At 38.4% G+C, this 21174-nt stretch overlaps 2 protein-coding genes across 2 annotated transcripts; both read left to right on the forward strand.

The window, feature by feature from the left end:
- The first annotated feature begins 2200 nt into the window (after positions 1-2200).
- On the forward strand, positions 2201-5796 carry LOC118541219 (fatty acid-binding protein 9-like). The gene is made up of 4 exons (XM_036100820.2): positions 2201-2383; positions 4680-4852; positions 5349-5450; positions 5613-5796. The coding sequence occupies exons 1-4, from the start codon at positions 2311-2313 to the stop codon at positions 5661-5663; spliced, it is 399 nt and encodes a 132-aa protein (XP_035956713.1). The 5' UTR covers positions 2201-2310; the 3' UTR covers positions 5664-5796.
- A 10176-nt stretch (positions 5797-15972) lies between these two features.
- On the forward strand, positions 15973-20624 carry LOC118541220 (myelin P2 protein). Its single transcript, XM_036100823.2, has 4 exons — positions 15973-16426; positions 18521-18693; positions 19219-19320; positions 20343-20624. Exons 1-4 carry the CDS (start codon positions 16354-16356, stop codon positions 20391-20393), a joined length of 399 nt encoding a protein of 132 aa, XP_035956716.1. The 5' UTR covers positions 15973-16353; the 3' UTR covers positions 20394-20624.
- The last annotated feature ends 550 nt before the right edge of the window (positions 20625-21174 follow it).

The following is a 21174-nucleotide window of genomic DNA, read 5'->3' on the forward strand; positions in this document are numbered from 1 at the left end:
TAAGATCAGTAATGAGGGGAACTGTCAATTAAAATGAAATAAACACTGCTTATTCCTTTTGTCATTCATTCGTCAAACATTCATTGACCACCTACGGTATACCAGGCACTGTCTTAGGGATATGGAGGTGAGTAAGAAATATTTTCTTTGCTTGATGCACTTGTAAAATAATTCAGGGGACAGCTGGAAGATAACTAGTTGCAATACTATGAGAAATGTTCTCTAACACACTTCTGTTAGAGTATAATTGTATTACATACTAGGGATCGATTAGCTCTGAAGAAGTTTCACAGAGAAGGAAATGTTTGAGTCAGACCTGGAAAGGTTGGGGTTGCTATGCATGAGGCCAATATCATAGGATACATGGAATTGGTTGCTTTGAGAGTCCAAATTAATCTTTTAGGTAAAGCTATTTACTAAGGCATATCAATTACAAAGGCTTAAGCTGCAAGTAACAAAAACTCAGACACACCGCTGTTTAAATAATAATGAAATTTATTAATTCACATATTCAAAATTCCAGAAATAAAATGGTCTTAGTTCCTCCCCACTTTCCCCTCCGCCATCGTCAGTGTTGGCTTCATCTTTGAATTGGTAACACAGTGGATGCAGGAGTCCTAAATATCATACAAAAAAGCAAAATGTGCAGAGGAGAAGAGAAACGGTCCCTCTGGCTCTTTCTTTTAGGGGTAAGGGAATTTTATGGAGGCCAGAATTTTTACTTTCCCTTTTGTCTCATGGGACAACTGAGTCCTCTAAATGGATCACAGGGTTGATTTCGGAATCAATCAATGGAAGGGAAATTGGAACAAGGATGATTATACTAATGTACCTTAGCCCCTTGGCAGACGTATATAGCCATGGTGGTGTGCTAGCCTTTCAAACAGATAATGTAAATACACATCTAGAACCAGTAAAGCAAGATCTGATCATTTGTTCTTTATTTGAACATCACCTCTGAGTATACTTTCAACTGTTAAGGCACTTATTTTGGGGAGAGGTCTCAGTTTCCTGAAACTGATTCTAGAGTTTTTGCTTCCCCTGTTTTGCCCTCCAAATATTTTAGTAACTATTCCATCTATAAAGATACTGCATTGTAAATTTCTTCTTTACATGTTGTCATCAAAAGAAATTCTTTATCCCACTTAAGTTATAACATTATGGTGCCAAAACATCAACCTTTTTAAAAATTTGTTTTTTCCACAAACAGATGATTTAAATATTTCTTTGAATGGAAGAAATATTTGACACAGGCAGAATATAGTATGAATATTCTTCTTCTGGTGCCTAATTTTCCAGCCTTCTTCAAAACAACTGGAATTCAAAGCTGAGATATAAATCTAGAGCCTCTGAATCTAATCCTTTTCAGTAAAGGCAAAATTGCAAAGCCTATATTACGTGGGTTACAGAAGATGATTTCAGAAGTCATTGTACAGAGATTTAAATTCTACTGCCTTTGTCTTTCAGAATGCAGATACCAAGATGCTGTTTTTCTCTCTAAAACTTCCCCTCACAATTTCAAGCCGTATCTTTGATTTTTTTTTTCACGTAGTGTCTTAACAATCAAGATCACCTTGTAAGCCTAAAAGATGAATTTTCTAAGCATTAGCTCCACCTCCTTTTTAGGGCTTAAGTCACAAAACACCTTTCAATGGTAATTGTCACCTTTCCTCCCAGTGGGCAATTACTCTTGATGAACAACAACGATAATATTAATAATACTCTACACCTCACTCCAAGCAACTGAAGACATTTCAGTTACATTAACTAGTATCAGTTCATCAACCCTGCAAGGAGGGGAGGGGAGGGGAGGATATTATTTTAATGAAGAGTGTGCTCTGGTACCCTGACGTGTCCAAACAAAAAACAGCTGAGATGGACCAAGCGAGGATGTGCTTCTGGTACCAGGTGGGAAAACAACCTTAGTCAGGTGTTTATTGGACATTTGTTGGGATATTCCTTCAGAGTTGACTCAGCACTCAAATTTCAAAGGGCTGATATATTGAAAATTGTCTCCATTCCACAAATAATATTTATCAGGTGACTTGCGGGTGTAAATCTCTTTCCTAGAAGCTATAATCATTGACTTAAATTCAACTTTACATGTTGATTTTCTGTTTCTCAATTTGGAGGTAAATAAAATGAGTCATGCCGGTAACTAGAATCTTTGGTCTTGCTGCTGCCCATTGGTCATTTCAGAAAAGTCACATGATGAAGATGCCCTTTTAAATTAAGATACTGGTAGCACTGCATTCGCTAAGTTTCTTGGGCTTTTGGTTGTGAGTGCCTCTTCTCAGCAAGCTTTCCATCATGATTGAGCCCTTCTTGGGAACCTGGAAGCTGATCTCCAGTGAAAACTTTGAGGAATACATGAAACAACTGGGTAAGAAATACCCTTGCGAGATTTGGAAACTGGCAACACATTTTGTGATGTGGTTAGGTTTGCATTTTACAATGAATTTTCCTACAATTCTCTCTTTTGTGATCTTAGGAAATAGTCATATAAGATGAACAAAGTTTATGTATCTGCTTTTAATTTTTTTTGTTACTAGTAATAATTATCTCTTTTTGGAATACGAGGCTCACAGATACTTCCTTCTAGTCATTATCTGTGTATTTAAGTCCATTTATCCTTTTTGAAAATGCTTCTTCATCCTAAGCCCTGGACAGAGTTTATCTCTAGCTTCATCAATTCAACTAATAGCATTTCCTAGCTTCAAATTTACAGATAATAATCATATCTATAATTAAATTTTTCAGCTAAATTTGTTTCAAGGTTTGCTTTTAGTTGTGACTTCAAAAGAACAAAGGAAATTTGGTTAACATTTAGAGTCTTCATACATATGGGAGATTATTTTAAAAATATTTTGACAAATTTTGAATTTTTTATTGGAGAAATGGAACATTTTTACTCATCGACTGTCTCACCAACAATTGATTGTTGTTCATCAAGAGACAATATTTCTCAGAAGTATAAACCCTATTCATCCTTTAGCTCTATCCTCAAGTTGAATAAACATTAATTATAATGGCTCAGACCTATAACAACTAAACTATTCTCACTAATGCTAGGAGAATGGTAATTATTTAATATTTGATTAAGTAATTTTTAGTATTTAATTAAGAGAAGTCCCTTGCAATAATAAACTGTATATAAAGCCAAGAATTTCCTTCTTTAAATTTGGCGGAAATGATCCAGGCGTAATAATAAGTCACTGTGTTCATAATGTAACATTTGTCCCTTTTTCACACTCAGTATTCACTTTCTCCAGGAGCTGTAAGAAACTTGTTTCCCTGTTTCTTCATGGATTCATAGACTCACCTGTTTTGAGTTTAAATTTGGGGGCATTAAGAACCTTTGGGCTTATGGCAAGAGTAGCACTTGGTTTGACTGGGAGCTGGGCTTAGGCGGAGAAGAGCAGCTGCGTGCTTACTGTGTACCACCGCCACGCTAAGTCCTTTCCCTTCCCCTCCGGGCACACCTAGGAGGCAAGCACTACAGTCATCCACGTTCCGCTGCTGAGAAAGCTGAAGGTTAGAGAAAGGAAGTGACATGCTGAGCTCACAGGCGACAAAGCCCGCGTTGTAAGCACCCCACCCTTCTCTCTCCTGGGATCTGCAGCTAACACTGGCTCTCTGTAGTCCGGTGTGTCTTGTCAGCTCCACAATCTAAATGTGAAATCGAGTTCGATATTGATACTGAGAGAGAAGACTCAGTTCTTCTGCCTACCTATTACAGGAATCAAGTTTGACAGTGGACAACCCCCAACCACAGGGCCAGGCTCTAAGCCAGATTCTCTAGGTTGCCTATTTCTTCTTTACTTGGCCAGATCTGAATGTAATCTGCCAATAAGAGAGGAGCTTGGACTTTATTATTTTTTTAAAGGATTTTATGTATGTATGTATGTATGTATGTATTTATTTATTTATTTATTTATTTGAGAGAGAGTGAGAGAGAGCAGGGTGGGGGGCAGAGGGAGAGGGAGAGAATCCCAAGCAGACACCCTGAGCAGGGATCCTGACGCAGGGCTCAATCCCACGACCCAGAGATCGTGACCTGAGCTGAAATCAGGAGTCGGAGGCTTAACCAGCTGAGCCACCCAGGCGCCCTGGAGCTTGGACTTTATAAGTCATGATCTTTTAGAGTAGTTTAGATACTCCGAAAATTGTATTTCTTAGTTTGTTTTTTTAAAATGTGCTAAAATTCTTAGACTTTTAGAAAACCTGTGTTTAAATCTCAGCTCTGCTACTTACCAGACACATCACCTAGAATAAGCCTCTCTACGTCTCTAGGACACTGTGTACTCATCTCTAAAATGAGGATAATTACAACCTCTGCACTGCTGTTATAACACCCCATGAGGTAAAGCGTGAGTTCTGATCCCCTGAAAGGCACCATACACATACACATTTTAGATGAAGCACGAGTCTGGAAGATTTTAGAGGAGGCACAATAGCCTCAAAAGTGAATTTAGCTTTTCAAAATGTCAAGTGTAATTACTAGATATACCTTCTGAATGGGCTTGTTTGGCTCAACCCCACTATCACAGTGAGCACTGAAGAAATTATGGCACATTACCCAAAACCTGAATGGAGGAAGTATGTATTCTCGTTAAATTGCTTTCCAAAATGGTTGTTAGCACTTCCTAAATGTCTTATGAAGGCATGTTGCCTTACAGGGATGAGCACAGCAGCCCGGAACCTGGCAGGGTTAGCAAAGCCGAGAATCAGTATAAGTGCCAATGGGGATGAAGTGAACATCAAAACGGAAAGTTCCTTCAAGAACACGGAGATCTCCTTCAAACTGGGGGAAGAATTTGATGAAACCACAGCAGACAACCGGAAAGTAAAGGTAAGAACTAAGTCTTCCTGGTGGAAGAATCCAGAAAAAAACTAGATAACCCAGAAAAAAAACTAGAAGGTGGTTGAGCATGGTTCATTCATATCTAATTTGATTAATTACCAAGTCAGTTTGGGCTTGTTTTGTTGATTACTGCCGAACATCTCTAAAGCCAATCCCTTTGCAAATTATTCTGATGGTTAACAGGCCCAAAAAATTTGACATGTTTTCACTTTTTTTATGATCTCTCTTTCTCACTGTATAAAAGAGCAATAGAAGAGAACAATTATTCACAAACAGTTTAGGTATTGTTCATCTGGGGAAGGAGAGCATTAATTGAATAATCTCTTGAGACTCCTCTAATTTAATATTAACTTATGACAAGAACTGAGGGGGGAATTTGGGGGAAAAGAATGTCAAAACAGAAATGAAAAAGTAGATGTCTAGTTTTGGTAGGTTAGAGTGTAGTGAATTGCTATTTCTAACTGATTCCTTTATGCATTTATAGAGCATCATAACATTAAACAGTGGTGCAATGATTCACGTCCAAAAATGGCTTGGCAAAGAGACAACAATCAAAAGACAAATTGTAGATGGAAAAATGGTAGTGGTGAGTTTTCGATGAATTGAATTTTTTAGATACTCCTCTTTGATGCATGCCTTTCAAGTTACTCAGTTGCTGGGCATCCTGAATTGAGAGTCTGGGGAAGGAGGGACAGAGCAAGTTTAAACTGTCGTCTGCCAACTCTAATAGATCCCTTTTTGCTTTTAGGAATATATCATGAATAAAACCGTCAGTACTCGAATTTATGAAAAGGTATGAAGGAAGTGTCTACATCAGTGGAAACTTGTTCACTAACAGGAAGCTGGGACTTGAAGAAGATATGCCTCAGGGCCGGTGATTTAAATAATTGTTCAACATAAATTTGCTCAATAAAACCAAAAAATTAAGTGCAGTTTTGGAGCTGTGTGATAGTGAGGGTTGGGGAGAAGCGGATTAATTGGTGAGGTAAGAAGCTACTTGCTTGTGGTATGAGTATAAGAGCACCGAAGTCCCCTTAAGCCTCTGTCCACCTGACTTCCATAGTCCTTGAGTTCCCTCCAGTGGACCTATTCCATTTAGGTTAAGACATTCTGTCAAAGAGTGCTCTGTGGAAATTCCTGTGACCTCACAGAGGGTATAATACACTGGAGGTACAATCACTGGAAACTACTTCGGGCAGCACAGATGCTGAAAACCAACATTGCTGACTTTTGATTTTTGCAGAAGGCGGCTCTGCTTAAAGTCATTGGGATAGATGAAACACAAAATAGAGCCTGAACCTCAAACACTGTGGTTGAATTATTATGGAAGAACATTTAAAATAATTATCGTCTTACTTATCTATAAGCCCATTTAAAATAATCAGGCTAGGGGATCTGTCACCACTACTTACAGTTTAGTCTTTGCAGAATGACATTATGTTAAATGCCAGTCTTGAATTTCTAAATGCCTCGTTGGAATATAATTGTTAGAGCTACACAAAGTCCCTTAATAATTTCATTAAGGACTGTTGCTAGGAAGTACTCTCAGGGCTTAGAGCAGAAGAGAGTAATATAGGTAAAATTAAAGTGTAAAGTCTGAAAACCTGAGGGGAGGGAAAAAGGAAAGACAAAGAATTATGTAAATACCATGTTGTACTTTAAAAATAGATAGTAGTTGGTCAAAAATAAGTCCTAAGAGCTATGTTTAATATGTGCTTAAGTAGAATGTCCACGTAAGTTGTTGCCTAAAGTGGAAAGGGGGGCTGCCTGGGTGGCTCAGTCAGGTCATGCCAGAGTCCTGGGATTGAGTCCCGCATCGGGCTCCTTGCTCAGCAGGAAGACTGCTTCTCCCTCTCCCTCTGCCTGCCGCTTCCCCTGCTTATGTTCTCTCTCTGACAAATAAATAAATAAAATCTTAAAAAAATATATAGTGGAAAGGGGCTGTATCAGTAATTACATTCGGACAACAGGCATAAATGCGAACTGCCCTAGGCAACCTGGGGGGAATGGCCACCTTAGTAGGATGAAACTGAAAGGTAATATACAAAAGCACTGAGCATGACCCTGGAGCAAGAAATGAATCAAGGAAAGTAAGGAGGTCAAGGAAAGGAACTAGGATTGTCATATTAAAACCAGAAGTATACAGCGGTGCACCTGAAGTGATGGGCTTGGTAGTGGTCACACAGCTGCTGGATGTGGGCCGTGACAGTCACTCCCACATGACTTGTGCCAGTCCTTCCTAAAGGACTCAAGTGCATACAAAATGTAACCATGCTTGTTCTCCAGAAGTCAGACTCTCAACCCCCAAGGTGTCCTTGCACAAAGAGGAACATGGGCCAATGGTTCTTTAATCAGAGGACAGTCTGCAAGGTGGATACAGAGGACAGCCACTTTAGCAGTGCCCCTCAGAGTAGGGGTTGAAGGATTTCTAGCAACCCTCAGGAAGAGGATACTACTCTAAAAAGCCCTAGGCACTTCTCATTTAAATCTTTGGATTTATAGGATGCCTGGGGGCCTCAGTTGGTTAAGCGTCTGCCTTCGGCTCAGGTCATCATCCCAGGGTCCCAGGATTGAGCTCTAATTGAGCCCGACTGAGCCCCATGTTGGGCTCCCCACTCAGTGGGGAGTCTGCTTCTCCCTCTGCTCCTCCCCCGACTTGCGCGCACGTGCGTGCTCTCTCGCTCTCTCTCAAATAAATAAATAAACTCTTTAAAAAATAAATCTTCGGATTTACGGAGGCATAATTTTTTTTTAATATCATAGTGTCTTGCAGTTTTCCTTTTTTTTCTTTAAGAGTTTATTTATTTATTTGACAGAGAGACACAGCGAGAGAGGGAACACAAGCAGGGGGAGTGGGAGACGGAGAAGCAGGGTTCCCACTGATCAGGAAGCCCGATGTGGGACTCGATCCCAGGACCCTGAGATCATGACCTGAGCTGAAGGCAGATGCTTAACTGATTGAGCCACCCAGGTGCCCTTACAGAGGCATAATTAAGAAAAGAATAATATAGTTCTGAATTTTCAAGACTTATTTCTCTTCTCTTTATGCCACACCTCAAGGTACAAAGAGCCTCAATGAAACAAAAGCCTGATGTTTAATCTTTAGTATGACTGATCTTTGGATAATTAATACTTTTTTAGGTTGAATCAAACATACTACTCCTGAGGAAATCATTCACTCAACAAATTCTCACTCTGACAACTGTTCAAAACCAAGTTAGGTGCTGGAACACAGCACCATGTTAGGCGTGGAGCTCACAACTTTTGATGTTATAAGTAGCCCGACATCTTGAAACCCTATTGCTTTTACTTTTATTCTCAGTCAACTCATGTCAAAATTTCTGTAGTAAAAAAAATTCACTGAAGTTTATACTTAGAATCATTTGTCTTTGCTAAAGACTTTCACATGATCAGTCTCCTGGTATATCTGACTTCAAAAGTCATTGTCTATCTGTAAGTAAATGATAACACGCCGTATTTGTCAAGTTGTACTGGATTTATCATTATCTATCTGTAATTATATAATAGCACGTCACATTTGTTAACTTGTGTTGGAAATAATGGAACTTTTCATTATAGTGACCTGAGCAATAAAAAGCCATTATTTATTCACTTTCCAAAGGGGTTTGAAATAAAGGAAGTGAGAGTAGTTTTTATAAGCCACACAGGAAAATATATTTTATTTTTTGAATATTTTTAACCTAAATGACTTAGTAGTAAGTCAAATTCCATCATATTCCAAATCCACACTGAAGTTTGTGGGAAGGTATTAATTATCTGAAGATCAGTCATACTAAAATCATGATTAATACTACTACCAAACAATAATTCACCAGATTTCTTTTTTTGCTACCCAACACTACTTAGTAAATCACTGACAAAATTATTTGCTTTGAACATTCTTAGTGTATTTAATTGTCATACTTTTTGCACAAAAATGCAATAAACATAAAAGTCCATGCGTTTCTTCCCTGGCCATAACAAGATAACTGACTATTCCAAAGACAGTAACCAAAAATAGATGGAAAATTAAGATGAAATATCGGGAAATAACCTAATCCCGAAGCTACAGGTTAAGATTTCTAAATTGAAGTTCAGGAAAAATATAGTTCATCCATTTTGAAGTTTGATATCTACAGCCTGTGTAATTTTTGGAGAGGCACAAGACTGGGGAGGAACCATCTAGACACCACCCCATGCTAGAACGGGACTTGTCCGTCACCCCAGAGGCACACCACAGTGAAGTGGAATGAATGGGGTTTGAGAACCAGTCGGAGCAGGACTTGAATCCTGCTTCCGCTGTGGACGCCTATGTGAGCATGCACGAGCTGCTCAGCCACTTTGGTTTTCTCCTTTGCAAAATGGAGTCTATCTACTTGACAGAGTTGTGTAGATGGAAAATTAGGGTAAGATATCAGGAAATAACCTAATGCCAAAGTCTTAAGATTTCTCAATTGAACATTTAGAGAAAATACAGTGTGTGTGTGTGTGTGTGTGTGTACGTGTGTGTAATGTTTTCTCTCAAGGCCTTTTTACCATCTCAATTATTGAAAGCATTTATAAGATATAATCAAGAAATAAAGTAGGCTACCTATATAACACACAATTAGAAAATCACTTCAACTTTTATGAGTTTATATTTGTTCTTTATGAAATAAAGCTAGACACAGACGCTTCTCACTATGCTTTGCAAGTGAATTATTTTTCAGGGATTCCTTTCTCCCATTAGATGTAAGGGAGCAGATGGCTGAGTCCTAAAAAGTATTTCTGATGGCTCTTTATGCTACAGCCTCTTTAATGCTGTGAATGTCACTTTCCCGCTAAGAGGGAAAAAATGCAAATAGAGGAGAAAAACTGTGGCCAGCTTGGTATATGCTACAATGACTAACAAAAGAAATGGAAATGCAGAAATTGTCTTCTATTTCCTCCCCAGTGAATGAGGAACTCTAATTCTCAGGTGTTCTATTAGGAATAATGATTTGAAATCTTAGACTAGATTTTGAAAAAGAAGCCATATCTCCTGGAGTCTAGTAAAAACAAAGCTAAATGCATAGTTTGGATGAATCAAAAACCACTTCACTCTCTTTATTGACATTCAACAAAAGAAAAGCTATTAACTACCTTTGGGCAGCATAAATGTCACAGCAACTGTCACCATAGCAACCAAAAGGTCAAATATCCACTGGTGACTAGGACATGATTTGCATTAAGAAAGCAACTATAATGTCAGTATTCTTTTTTTTTTTTAAAGATTTTATTTATTTATTTGACACAGAGAGAGTGAGAGAGAGCGGAACACAAGCAGGGGGAGTGGGAGAGGGAGAAGCAGGCCTCCTGCAGAGCAGGGAGCCCGATGCGGGGCTCGATCCCAGGACCCCGGGATCATGACCTGAGCCGAAGGCAGACACCTAATGACTGAGCCACCCAGGCGCCCCTATAATCACAGTATTCTTAAACGTAGAGAAAAACACTAGAAACCTGTAATAGGAAGATATCTGGCCTGAAGTGCTATTGTCACCTTCTGTCAAATAGCTGCTGGGGGGCACCAGATGCCTCAGTGGCTGAGTTCTGAAGATAAATCAGATCATCAGTCTCACAGCATCTGTTGTCTAAACAATTCCATAAGGGATCTTTCTACATAATAATGCTTCATTGGCTCTTTAATGGTATCCTCACTACCTCCAACTGCAAATGATAGAGAATAATAATTGGGAAAAAAGGAAAATAACAATTGAATATTCTAATATGTCTCTGAATGTTTGTTTAATGTCTATCTTCCTAACTGGACTATAAGGCCCATATGGGCAGGAACTGTTGCTTCTTCACTCACCATGTTCCCTCCCTGCTAGTTCAGTTCAATCAGTTTGTCTTGAGTAATTGTCTGCATGCATGCAGGTGAGAATATGTGCAATGAATCTTGGAATTACCTTACATACGCTTTCCTAGTGGTATACTATGATCATGTTCTGCTTTTACCACTGACTGAAAGAGTGACCAAATGAAGGAATGAGTGTTGTGATTAAGTTTCACACTTAGATATGACCCACAGGCAATGCCTTTTCTGTGCTTCCAGTGGGTATGAAAAAGGAAAGAAAGAAAAGGCAGGGGAGGTAGAAGAGTGAAGAAAGTTTAGGAGAATAATATTGTTGATCATAAGCACTAATTTTAGATGCTTTCACAATATTTATTATATGAGTTAATGCAAACAATAACCCCCATAAGTAGAAAATCTTATATTTTCTTCATTCAGTCAGTCAACAAATATTTATTGACTGTGTCCATGCATGGTGTTATGGACTTGGGATACTACACGAGGAAAGTCATATGTTGTCCCCACTTATATGGAATCAAGACTTCAGTGGGTGATATACATATTAATCAAATGATATCCAAAATTAATAAAAATTGCCATTGCAGTAACTGTTCAATGATGTTATACTAGAAAAAGGTTAAGAAAGATGATTGAGTTGAAATCTAAAGGATGTCAACCCAAAGGTAGGAAACTATGATTGAGCTGAGGTTTAAGGATTAACCATATGGGAGTGGTTAGACATTCCAGGAAAGGAGAAGAGCATGTGCAAAGACCCTGGTAGAAGCAAGTTGGAAATTAGTACTTTCTTTTCTATTCTCTGGGAGATTTTGTGTAAAATTGGTGTCATTTTTTCTGTAAATATTTGTAAGAATTCATTAGTGAAGCTTATGGGCCTGGAGTATCTTCATGAGAGAAATTTTAACTATAGATTCAATAATAATGTATTTGGGAGTAATCACATTTTTACTTCTTGTATTATTTTTGGTAAATTGTGTTTTCTAAGGAATTTATAAAATTGCTTTTGAATCTGAAAATTTATTGGCATGAAGTAGCTCATATTTTCTTACGATCTTTTTAATTACTGTAAGTTATGTAACTATAATTTTTAATAACTAGGATATACTGATATGCCCTTTTTTATTCCTGCAATCAATAACTTTTGCCTTCTTTCTTTTTAAGTCCATCTTGCTAAAAGTTTGCCAATTTTCTCAGTCTTTTTCCTTTTAAAAGATTTTATTTATTTATTGAGAGAGAGGAAGAGAGAGCACGTGCAAGTGTGAAGGCAGGTGCGGGGGGAGCAGAGGGAGAGAGAGGATCCCAAGCGGACTCACTGCAGAGCAGGGAGCCCAATGCGGAGCTCACTGTCACGACCCTGAGATCATGACTTGAGCTGAAACCAACAGTTGGATGCTTAACTAACTGAGCCACCCAGGTGCCCCTCAATTTTATTAGTTTTTTAAAAAACTGTCGGTTTTGATGATGTTTTCTATAACATGCTTGTTTTTATTAATACCTGCTCTGTCAATCATCTAGTTCTGTGGACTCCTGTTTCTTTTGCTTTTTGAGCATATTTTCCTATCTCTTTGCTCTATTTACATATTTAAGATTTCATTTATTTGAGAGAGAGAGAGAGCATGCACGAACGGGGGGATCATCAGAGGGAGAGGGAGATAATCTCCAGCAGACTCCATGCTGATCGCAGAGCCCCATGTGGGTCTCAATCCCAGGACTCCCAGATCATGACCTGGGCCAAAACCAAGAGTCTGACGCTTAACCGATTGAGCCACTCAGGTGTCCCCCTACTTATTTTTGATTAACAATGTAGATGAAAAGTTGCGGAAATAATTTAGATTTATGGTGACATTATCTTCTTTTGGAGAGAGTTTGTTTCTGACTGGTAGCTAGGTTCACTGGCTGTCCAGATCACACTAAACTAATTTTAAGAATTGAATTGCTATTAGCATGGGCCTATTTAATTCACCTTTTTCCCTATGCTGCAATCTTTCAAAGTCCCAAACCAAAGCGTGTTGATTAACCAGGAATTTTCCCTCATTGTTCCCCTAAACCTTATAACACGGTCATAAACGTTCCTCAGACTTTTGCCTCTCATCTGCCTTTTGCAGAATTCATAAATGCCTAGAGCCACAGCAGTCCACTTGGGACTGTTTTCTCTGGCCTTGCCTTTTTCACCCAAATTCTAGACCCTTAATTTTTCTCTGCCTTTTTCTCTCTCTGATGCCTTGAAAAATTGAAAAAAAAAATCATCTGTTTTTTCTAAGATGTCATAGTTGGAAAGTTAGCTTCATTTCCTCATCTATCATAAGGAAGTGAAAATTCTAAAGTCCATATTTGTTTATTCAGTTATTTTTTAAAAAATGACCATTTTATTTATAGTGACACATTATTTGCTGTGCTTTTCATGCCACCAATTATGATCACAGTGTTTCTATTTTACAAATATAATAATTTTAATTGAGAAAGTAAGTTCCAAAAGGGTATGGAATTCTGTTCAATGATGTTTAACCTGAACAGTGCCTAGCACTTAGTAGGCTGTCAATATTTTTGCAATTACATGAATGAAAGGAATGGAATCAGATCTTCAGCACTCAAGTGGATGATCATGAAGTCTTTGTTCATTTACTATGGGATGGTTGGCTATCACTTTTCCAAATATATAATTGGATGTAGCTTGAAGACAATATGTGAGGAATATTTACATGACATGCTATATAGAGCACGCTTGCTTTATTTTGTTTGGACCTCTGGGTGTTCTTTTCATTGTATGATTCAAGTAGCTCCCCTTATCATGAGAATTTACGTAGGCAATAAATCTATGAAACGTGAATCCATATTGTAAACAGACTATTGTATATCCATTTTACAAATATTTAGTTCAAGTCTAAATATATGTATCTAGTTATAATATGGTTCTGGTGTTTATTATCCACTGTTTTTCACTAGGATATTGATGAATTTCTTAGCTAGGAGTGACTTAATGTGTCAAGCCTGGTTCAGTCTGGATCTTTGCTCTTTGCTTTGATCTGTGCCTTTTTTTTTTTTTTTTTTATTCATTTGAGACACAGAGATACAGAGAGAGAGAGCATGAGCAAGGGGGGAGACAGAGGGAGAGGGAGAAGCAGGCTCCCCGCTGAGCCAGGAGCCCGACGTGGGGCTCGATCCCAGGACCCTGGGATCATGACCTGAGCCGAAGGCAGACGCTTAACCATCTGAGCTACCCAGGCGCCCCTGATCTGTGCCTTTGACTCACATGTGAGCCGCAGAATTTTACCTTTGTCTGAATACATCTGGTTCATTCCAGCAGTCGGGTACATTGCTGATAAGCTAAAATAGAAAATTCTTTTCTTTATTTAAAATTGCTTCAAAGTTATAAGCCCTGCCAGTACATAGCTCAATGTTTATATTTTAACTCCACAGCTATTCCTATGTGCAATACAGGGACTGCTGAAAATTCATACAGCTCTCCTATATCAGTCTGAATACAAGGGCTCAGCTCAAGTGGGGTGGTTTAAGAGTCCTTCACAGATTTAGGCAAAACACCTAAATGTTGAATGCTACACTTCTCAATAAAGTTTGGTCACAAAAAATATTTTTGAGGACACAAGTGATACCATCATTTATTTTTATTAAGTGTTTTGGATAAGAAAATAACACATTCTTGGGGCACCTGGGTGGCTCAGTCAGTTAAGCAACTGACCCGGTTTTGGCTCAGGTCATGGCTCAGGTCATGATCTCACAGTTGTGGGATTGAGCCCTGGGTCAGGCTCTGTGCTCAGCGTGGAGTCTGCTTCAGATTCTCTCTCCCTCTCCCTCCCACTCTCTCTCTCTCAAATAAATAAATAAGTAAGTAAGTAAATAAATAAATAAAATCTTAAAAAAAAGAAAATAATACATTCTCTAATCCAAAGCCCTTTTTTTAAATAGCTGTTTCTTCTATCCCAGTACAATGTCCTTCCTCCAGTTATATTCTCCTGGGTCTAGGACTGGGTTAGCAGATTAGCTGAGGAATTTTTCTAGTCACTGTTTCATTCCCACTTTGAGTTATCCATGCACGAGTAATGTAAGGTGAGACTCGGACTCATGGTATATGATTCCATATTTTGACCCAACTTGGACCCTAAGGACATAAATGCAATGGTTCTGGCTCAGCTATGACATTGGTAACCTGAGCCCAGAAAGCCAGCAATTCTACCTGTTATGAGCGAACCTGTTATGATCATGGGAAAATATCCCATTGTTGTGAAGACTGCCAACCTGTGTACAAATATTTACAACCTAGTAATATCACTTATCTCATAGTCAGGACTGATGCCAATATAGAAAACCCCTAGGAAAAGTTATGGCGGCAAGAAGGTATTCCCAAGAGCAACACTTACATTTGAAGTGGTTTTATGTCTGCTCCCCCTGGTCAAAGACTGGGGCTCTGAGGTACCTGTAGCCTGGATGCTTCATCTCTTGACTTTCACCTCTCTTGATCTGAGGGCAGAAAGGACTAGCTCTATTTAGTCACATGGTGATGTATCAGTATCACCTGACCTTTGGCCAAGGCCACTGTGCATATGTGATATGAAGGGAGCAGGGTGAGATAATGGCCCCAAGTCCAGGCTGGAGAACAATGCCAGGTTCAAACCTTGCCTCTCCTCATTCAAGTTTTGGGAGCAAGTGACCTAACCTTCTCATTAGTAAATGGATGTGATAATAGTACTTAACTCTTGGAGGTGTTGAGAGAATTAAATGAAATAATCCATAATAAGCACTTAGCAGGGTGACTGGCCCATAATGAGCTCTTAGTATACATTAGTATTATTTATATAGAAAATTCTTCTCTTTATAAAACTGAAGATTTATTTTAAAGGGCTTAAACTCAGAGTTGTTGTATCAACTAAGAACCTGCTTAATTTGGACTTAAGGTTTTTTTTTTTTTTTTTTAGATGAAAATCTTTGCTGTGGCCAAAGATCGTGTTCTAGTGCTCCTTCTTAGCCGTCCCATGAATACGATTTCTGTGCTCTGCTGTAATAGACTGACCGTATTGTCTGCCTACTCTGCCTGCCTGGGATATGTGAACTATGCCAAGCCTCCCTTACCTATGAATACTTCCTCACACTGCTTCCCTGCATTTCTCTCCCACAACATATTTGAGGCGGTTATCACAATACTCATGGACATTTTCCTCTCTTTCTTCTCTTTCAATAAGAATTCTTAATTGTGCAGACTCAGGATTGAGAGTGACCAAGATGCCTGAATGCGCGCGCGCACGCACGCGCACACACACACACACAAACACACACACACACGCTCTCATTCATGCTCATATAATTTAGTCTGGTATAGGATTCAATTCATGGAGTCTTTTCCAAAGCATTAAAGACTAAGCACTTCTTAAAAATGTAAGATCGACCAAAAATTTTTTTGAAGGTTCAAATAGTACTCTCATTGATCTTTATAAAAATTTTTGGAGACTAAAGGAAACATTATGTGGGGCTTTCTTTTGTCCTAATGGGTGATTCATTGCCTGGTCCTGACACTGCTTTTCCCCATTGGGTCTCTGTGAGAGTCACATGCTTTGGACATCTTTGAAAAGAATCTTCTGAGGCGTCAGCATCTCATTTGAGTCTCCTGAATCTCACCTAGAGCTGTGTTGAATTCTCATCCATCACAATGAGCAACAAATTCCTGGGCACCTGGAAACTTGTCTCCAGTGAGAACTTTGATGATTACATGAAAGCTCTGGGTAAGAAATGTTCCTTGTAGCTCTGGTTGGGAAGATCCTTTTTTTGCAAATGCTGCATGACTATTTCCTTCTAACTCCTTTTCCAGGACTCTGGGGAAGTTTGCAGAGGCTCAAGTACAATCCTTTTCTGCAATTAAACTTCTATTGTGTCATTCCAATAGTTTATTGCACTTCATTCGTGGAAATTTTAATAGATTTTAACCTAAGAGCTGCTTAATTGCGTGGAACTCCACTGATTTCAAAGGTGGTTTCGTATCAGTAGGGCTTTGCTTTTAAAGGAAAGAAATCTTAGAGGCTTAGGCAACCCATCCTCTGGCTTTCCTGAAGGTTCGTTTTATAAAAGCTGAAGTGCTCATAAGATAAGGAGTTGAAAATACTGAAGTTAATAGAAAGCCTCAATTTAAAATTTTGGTGTTTAGCTAAACCAGAAGTTTACACTACTTTCCTGGAGTTGGAGCCATGGATGAAGATGGAAAATCCAGTCAATAGTTTTATCAACTTTATTTTATACTATTTCTAGAGAATGTTCCACATTGATATGAGCACAACAGGTATGAAGTATCTTTGGAAATTTCCAGAGCTATTTAAGTAGAATAGAAAGTGATGCCAATGACCCAGGTTGCTATGCTTGACAAAGGGCCTGTAACTTTACTTACCTGTTCAGAAAGCTCATGAGAAGAGTTGTATTTTTAGGTAAAATGAGCAAAATCATGTCATATTGCCTAGGAAACTATGAGACCTTATGGGTATAAATCCATACTATGAGGTTGGTTAGATTTATGGACTTGACTTTACAGTTGAGGAAGAAGCAAAATACAAGAGCCTCGATGAAGGACTCCCTAATTCTGTCATTTTTCAAATTTAGAATGCATAAGATCACTTCGGGGTTTGGTATAGTGTAAATTCTAAGGCTCTACTGCAGAGATTATATATAATATATATATTCATATATTTATATGAAAGTAGTTTTTCCTTCATTTATTTCTCTCATTTGACATTTCTCCTTTTCCCTGTATTTCTATAGTTTTAGTAATAAAACTTGAGAGTCTAATTTTGTTTTGTTTTTCAGATGGAGAAAATTTTAAAAAATTAGTTTATTTATGATTACGTGTAATGGTACAGATCTTGAAAGGAGATGGATAGATTTTTCCTACCAGTTAAACTTAGGGGCCGAGGCGCCTGGGTGGCTCAGTCGTTGGGCGTCTGCCTTCGGCTGGGGTCATGGTCCCAGGATCCTGGGGTCGAGGCCCACATCGGGCTCCCTGCTCCACGGGAAGCCTGCTTCTCCCTCTCCCGCTCCCCCTGCTTGTGTTCCTTCTCTCACTGTGTCTCTCTCTGTCAAATAAATAAATCTTTAAAATTAAATAAATACATAAATAAATAAATAAGTAAACTTAGGGGCCACAACAAAATTTCAGAAATAAGATTCTATTAAGGATGTGGGGAGGAGCGTCTGGGTGGCTCAGTCATTAGGCATCTGCCTTTGGCTCAGGTCATGATCCTGGGGTCCTGGGATCGAACCCCCGCATCAGGCTCCCTGCTCCGCAGGAAGTCTGCTTCTCCCTCTCCCACTCCCCCTGCTTGTGTTCCCTCTCTCGCTGTGTGTCTCTCTGTCAAATAAATAAAATCTTTAAAAAAAAAGAAAAGGATGTGGGGAGAGTTCTTTTCTATATCCATAATGTATTACTGAGGAGAAAAAATTCATAGCACAGTATGTATCTGTCATAGTTGCATTTTAAAAATACCTAGAATATTTATATGTAAAAACTAAAATGTCTGGAATGATTCATACAAAACACTGGTGATTTTCAAAGACGGTGGGATTGGGATGTGGTAAAAGGGGATGACTTGCACTATTTAGGCTAAACACGTTTATCTTTAAAATCTGCAGACATTACTCTTGTAATAATAAAACTTAAAATATTTAAGTCGATGGACATGTATTTCCATGAGGTGGTGAAACATGGGAGGAGGCCCTCAGTACCCACTGATGCTACCTGCCATTTCCACACCTGAGCGTAGAATGCGGCCACGCATAGTCTCTCTAGGTACCTCTCTTTGTCGACGTAATTCTAACACTATCTTGATTTACAGGTGTGGGGTTAGCCACCAGAAAACTGGGAAATTTGGCCAAACCCCGTGTGATCATCAGCAAGAAAGGGGATATTATAACTATAAGAACTGAAAGTACGTTTAAAAATACAGAGATCTCCTTTAAGTTAGGTCAGGAATTTGAAGAAACCACAGCTGACAACAGGAAAACAAAGGTAAATTTTAATGTTTCTCTTCAAAGTTGGCTCGTTCTCCAGCTTGAGAGGATTATTTGTTAGTGTTCATAAGGGTAGACTACCCCATTCTATTGAAAATTGGGGCACCTGGGTAGCTCAGTCGGTTGTGTCTGCCTTGGGCTCAGGTCATGATCCCAGAGTCCTGGGACTGAGTTCCACATTGGGCTCCCAGCTCAGTGGGGAGTCTGCTTCTCCCTCTGCCTGCCGCTCCCCCTGCTTGTGTGCTCTCTCTCTCAAATAAATAAAAATCTTAAAAAAAAAAAAAAAGAAAATGAATGTGCCTTGGGGGAGCCTTGCTTGATCTCAGGATTGTGAGTTCGAGCCCCATGTTGGGTGTGGAGTCTACTTTAAAAATAAATAAATAAAATGAAATGAAATAAAATAAAATAGAAAATGAATGTGCTTCATGAGACAGCTATTATGAAAACAATTCGATACTGAATGAACTGCTTCCTTAATCAACCAAAGTCCAAGCAACTTGATTATGTGAATTTGTCTTTGCAGAGCATTGTAACCTTGTCAAGAGGCTCATTGAATCAAGTGCAGAAATGGGATGGCAAGGAGACGACAATAAAAAGGAAGTTGGTGGATGGGAAAATGGTAGTGGTAAGAGTATTTTCACTTCTAAATACAAAAATAATGGTATTTAAATAGAGAAATTGGTTATATTATTTTCGAAATATTCTTTTTTTCTTTGCAATACCAATGGATAAGAATGGCTAAGGATAAAGTCAGAGCTAATAGTTAGATGATATTTCAACCATGGAGACTCATCTACAGTACTTTAAGTATAGGTCCAAGATTTTAGAAATAACAAAGCCCATTTGTTATTTTAGAAATAACAACACCTAAAAATAACAGCAAAGTCAAAGAAAGTATGGATAAATCTTACCAATTTGGACTCACAAAGAGAAAAGCAAGTCTAAGTTTTAAAAGCAAAACAAACCCTGAACGGCTCAATTATAGAATATTTGTAGATATCTAAGTGTTTTGCTTTCAAGAATCCGAAGTAACTTGGACTACACCATGTCAATAATTTAAGCTCAGCTCATAGGAGACCTTTTAGTCAGCAGATAAAGAATGATGAGCAGGGTTCCATGAGATGCCGTCTAACGTTTTTTTTAAGTTTTAGCTTCTGTGCTTACTAATACATACATTGAATATAGATTCATGTTATTTTAAATGTTTTTTCCTTTAGTTTAGAGGTTCTTATCCCTAGCTACAAAATAGATTTTCATGGGGAGTTAATACCGATATGGGGCCCCCGACACAGATTAATTAAATGCAAATCTCTTGGGGGAGAAGGAACCATCAGTATTTTTAAATGCTCCTCAGATGATGCATATATGCATATAGTTTTGAAATCCACTTTTAGATTTAAATGCACACAAATTATGCATAAAAACTTGCCACTTTAAGAAAATTCTTCCATAGTAACATAGATTGACTTCAAAACTGTTTCTCCTATTTCAATGTCATAATTCCGAATTGTCAGAGACTGACATACTGATGTTCTACTCCTTTCTAAGCTTAATCTTATGAGCTTGTTTTTATTTTCTGTTGCTATGTGCAAATTTGCTGTTCCTAGTTTGAGTTTTATATACTCAATGAATCTCTCTTTTCTTAAGGAATGTAAAATGAAGGGCGTGGTCTGCACCAGAATTTATGAGAAGGCCTGAGAAAATTATTTCCTCATTGAAGTGATATTTGATCATTTGATGTTGGAAATCAACGGTTTTCATTGGCAAGGCCCGACTACTCTGCAATTTATCTGTTTGTTTTTGCTTTTGTCCTAATAGATCAAATAGGTAAAGGCCTAAACTGAGGATTAATCTAAAATTCAGTGTTGTTTAAATATTTTCAATTTGTATGCATTTCCTTACTCTATTAAAGTATGTATATTGGCCAGACCTAAATAGTTGATAATGTCATTTAGTTATCTGTGAAATTCTAACCGATGTTGTACTTTGTATATCGAAATGATAGTAAAGCAAGTAACTGGATAGTAAAAGGAAGTAAATGTATTGATCTGAGTAGCCCCAGCATGGTGGGGAGGAGGATCAGAAGTGAGACAAACTACAAGAAGGAGCTGTTTTAAATCAGAGTTCTATTTCAGCTAAAAGGGCAGCCTCTACTCCAGCCAATTTTTTTTAAAATTGAAGCGTAATTTATGGACAGTGAAATGCACAGATATCAAGGGTAGAGTTCAAGCCATTGTGACAAATGCACACACCCTTATAACTCACATCCTGATCGAAATAATGGTACACTTCCTTACTCCCAGAAAGTTTTCTCATGCCTCTTCCCAGTCAGTGTCCTGCCCTGTCCCACCTCCACCAGATGAAGTAGTCATTCGGTTTCTATCATTTGGGTTTTAAATCACACTTTAATGTGCAGGTTTTTATACAGATAATATTATTTTTAACTCAAAAAAAGTATACATTTTTTAAATGAAAAGGC

The sequence above is a fragment of the Halichoerus grypus genome, chromosome 5 (genome assembly GCF_964656455.1).
Source record: "Halichoerus grypus chromosome 5, mHalGry1.hap1.1, whole genome shotgun sequence".
Lineage (NCBI taxonomy): Eukaryota > Metazoa > Chordata > Mammalia > Carnivora > Phocidae > Halichoerus > Halichoerus grypus.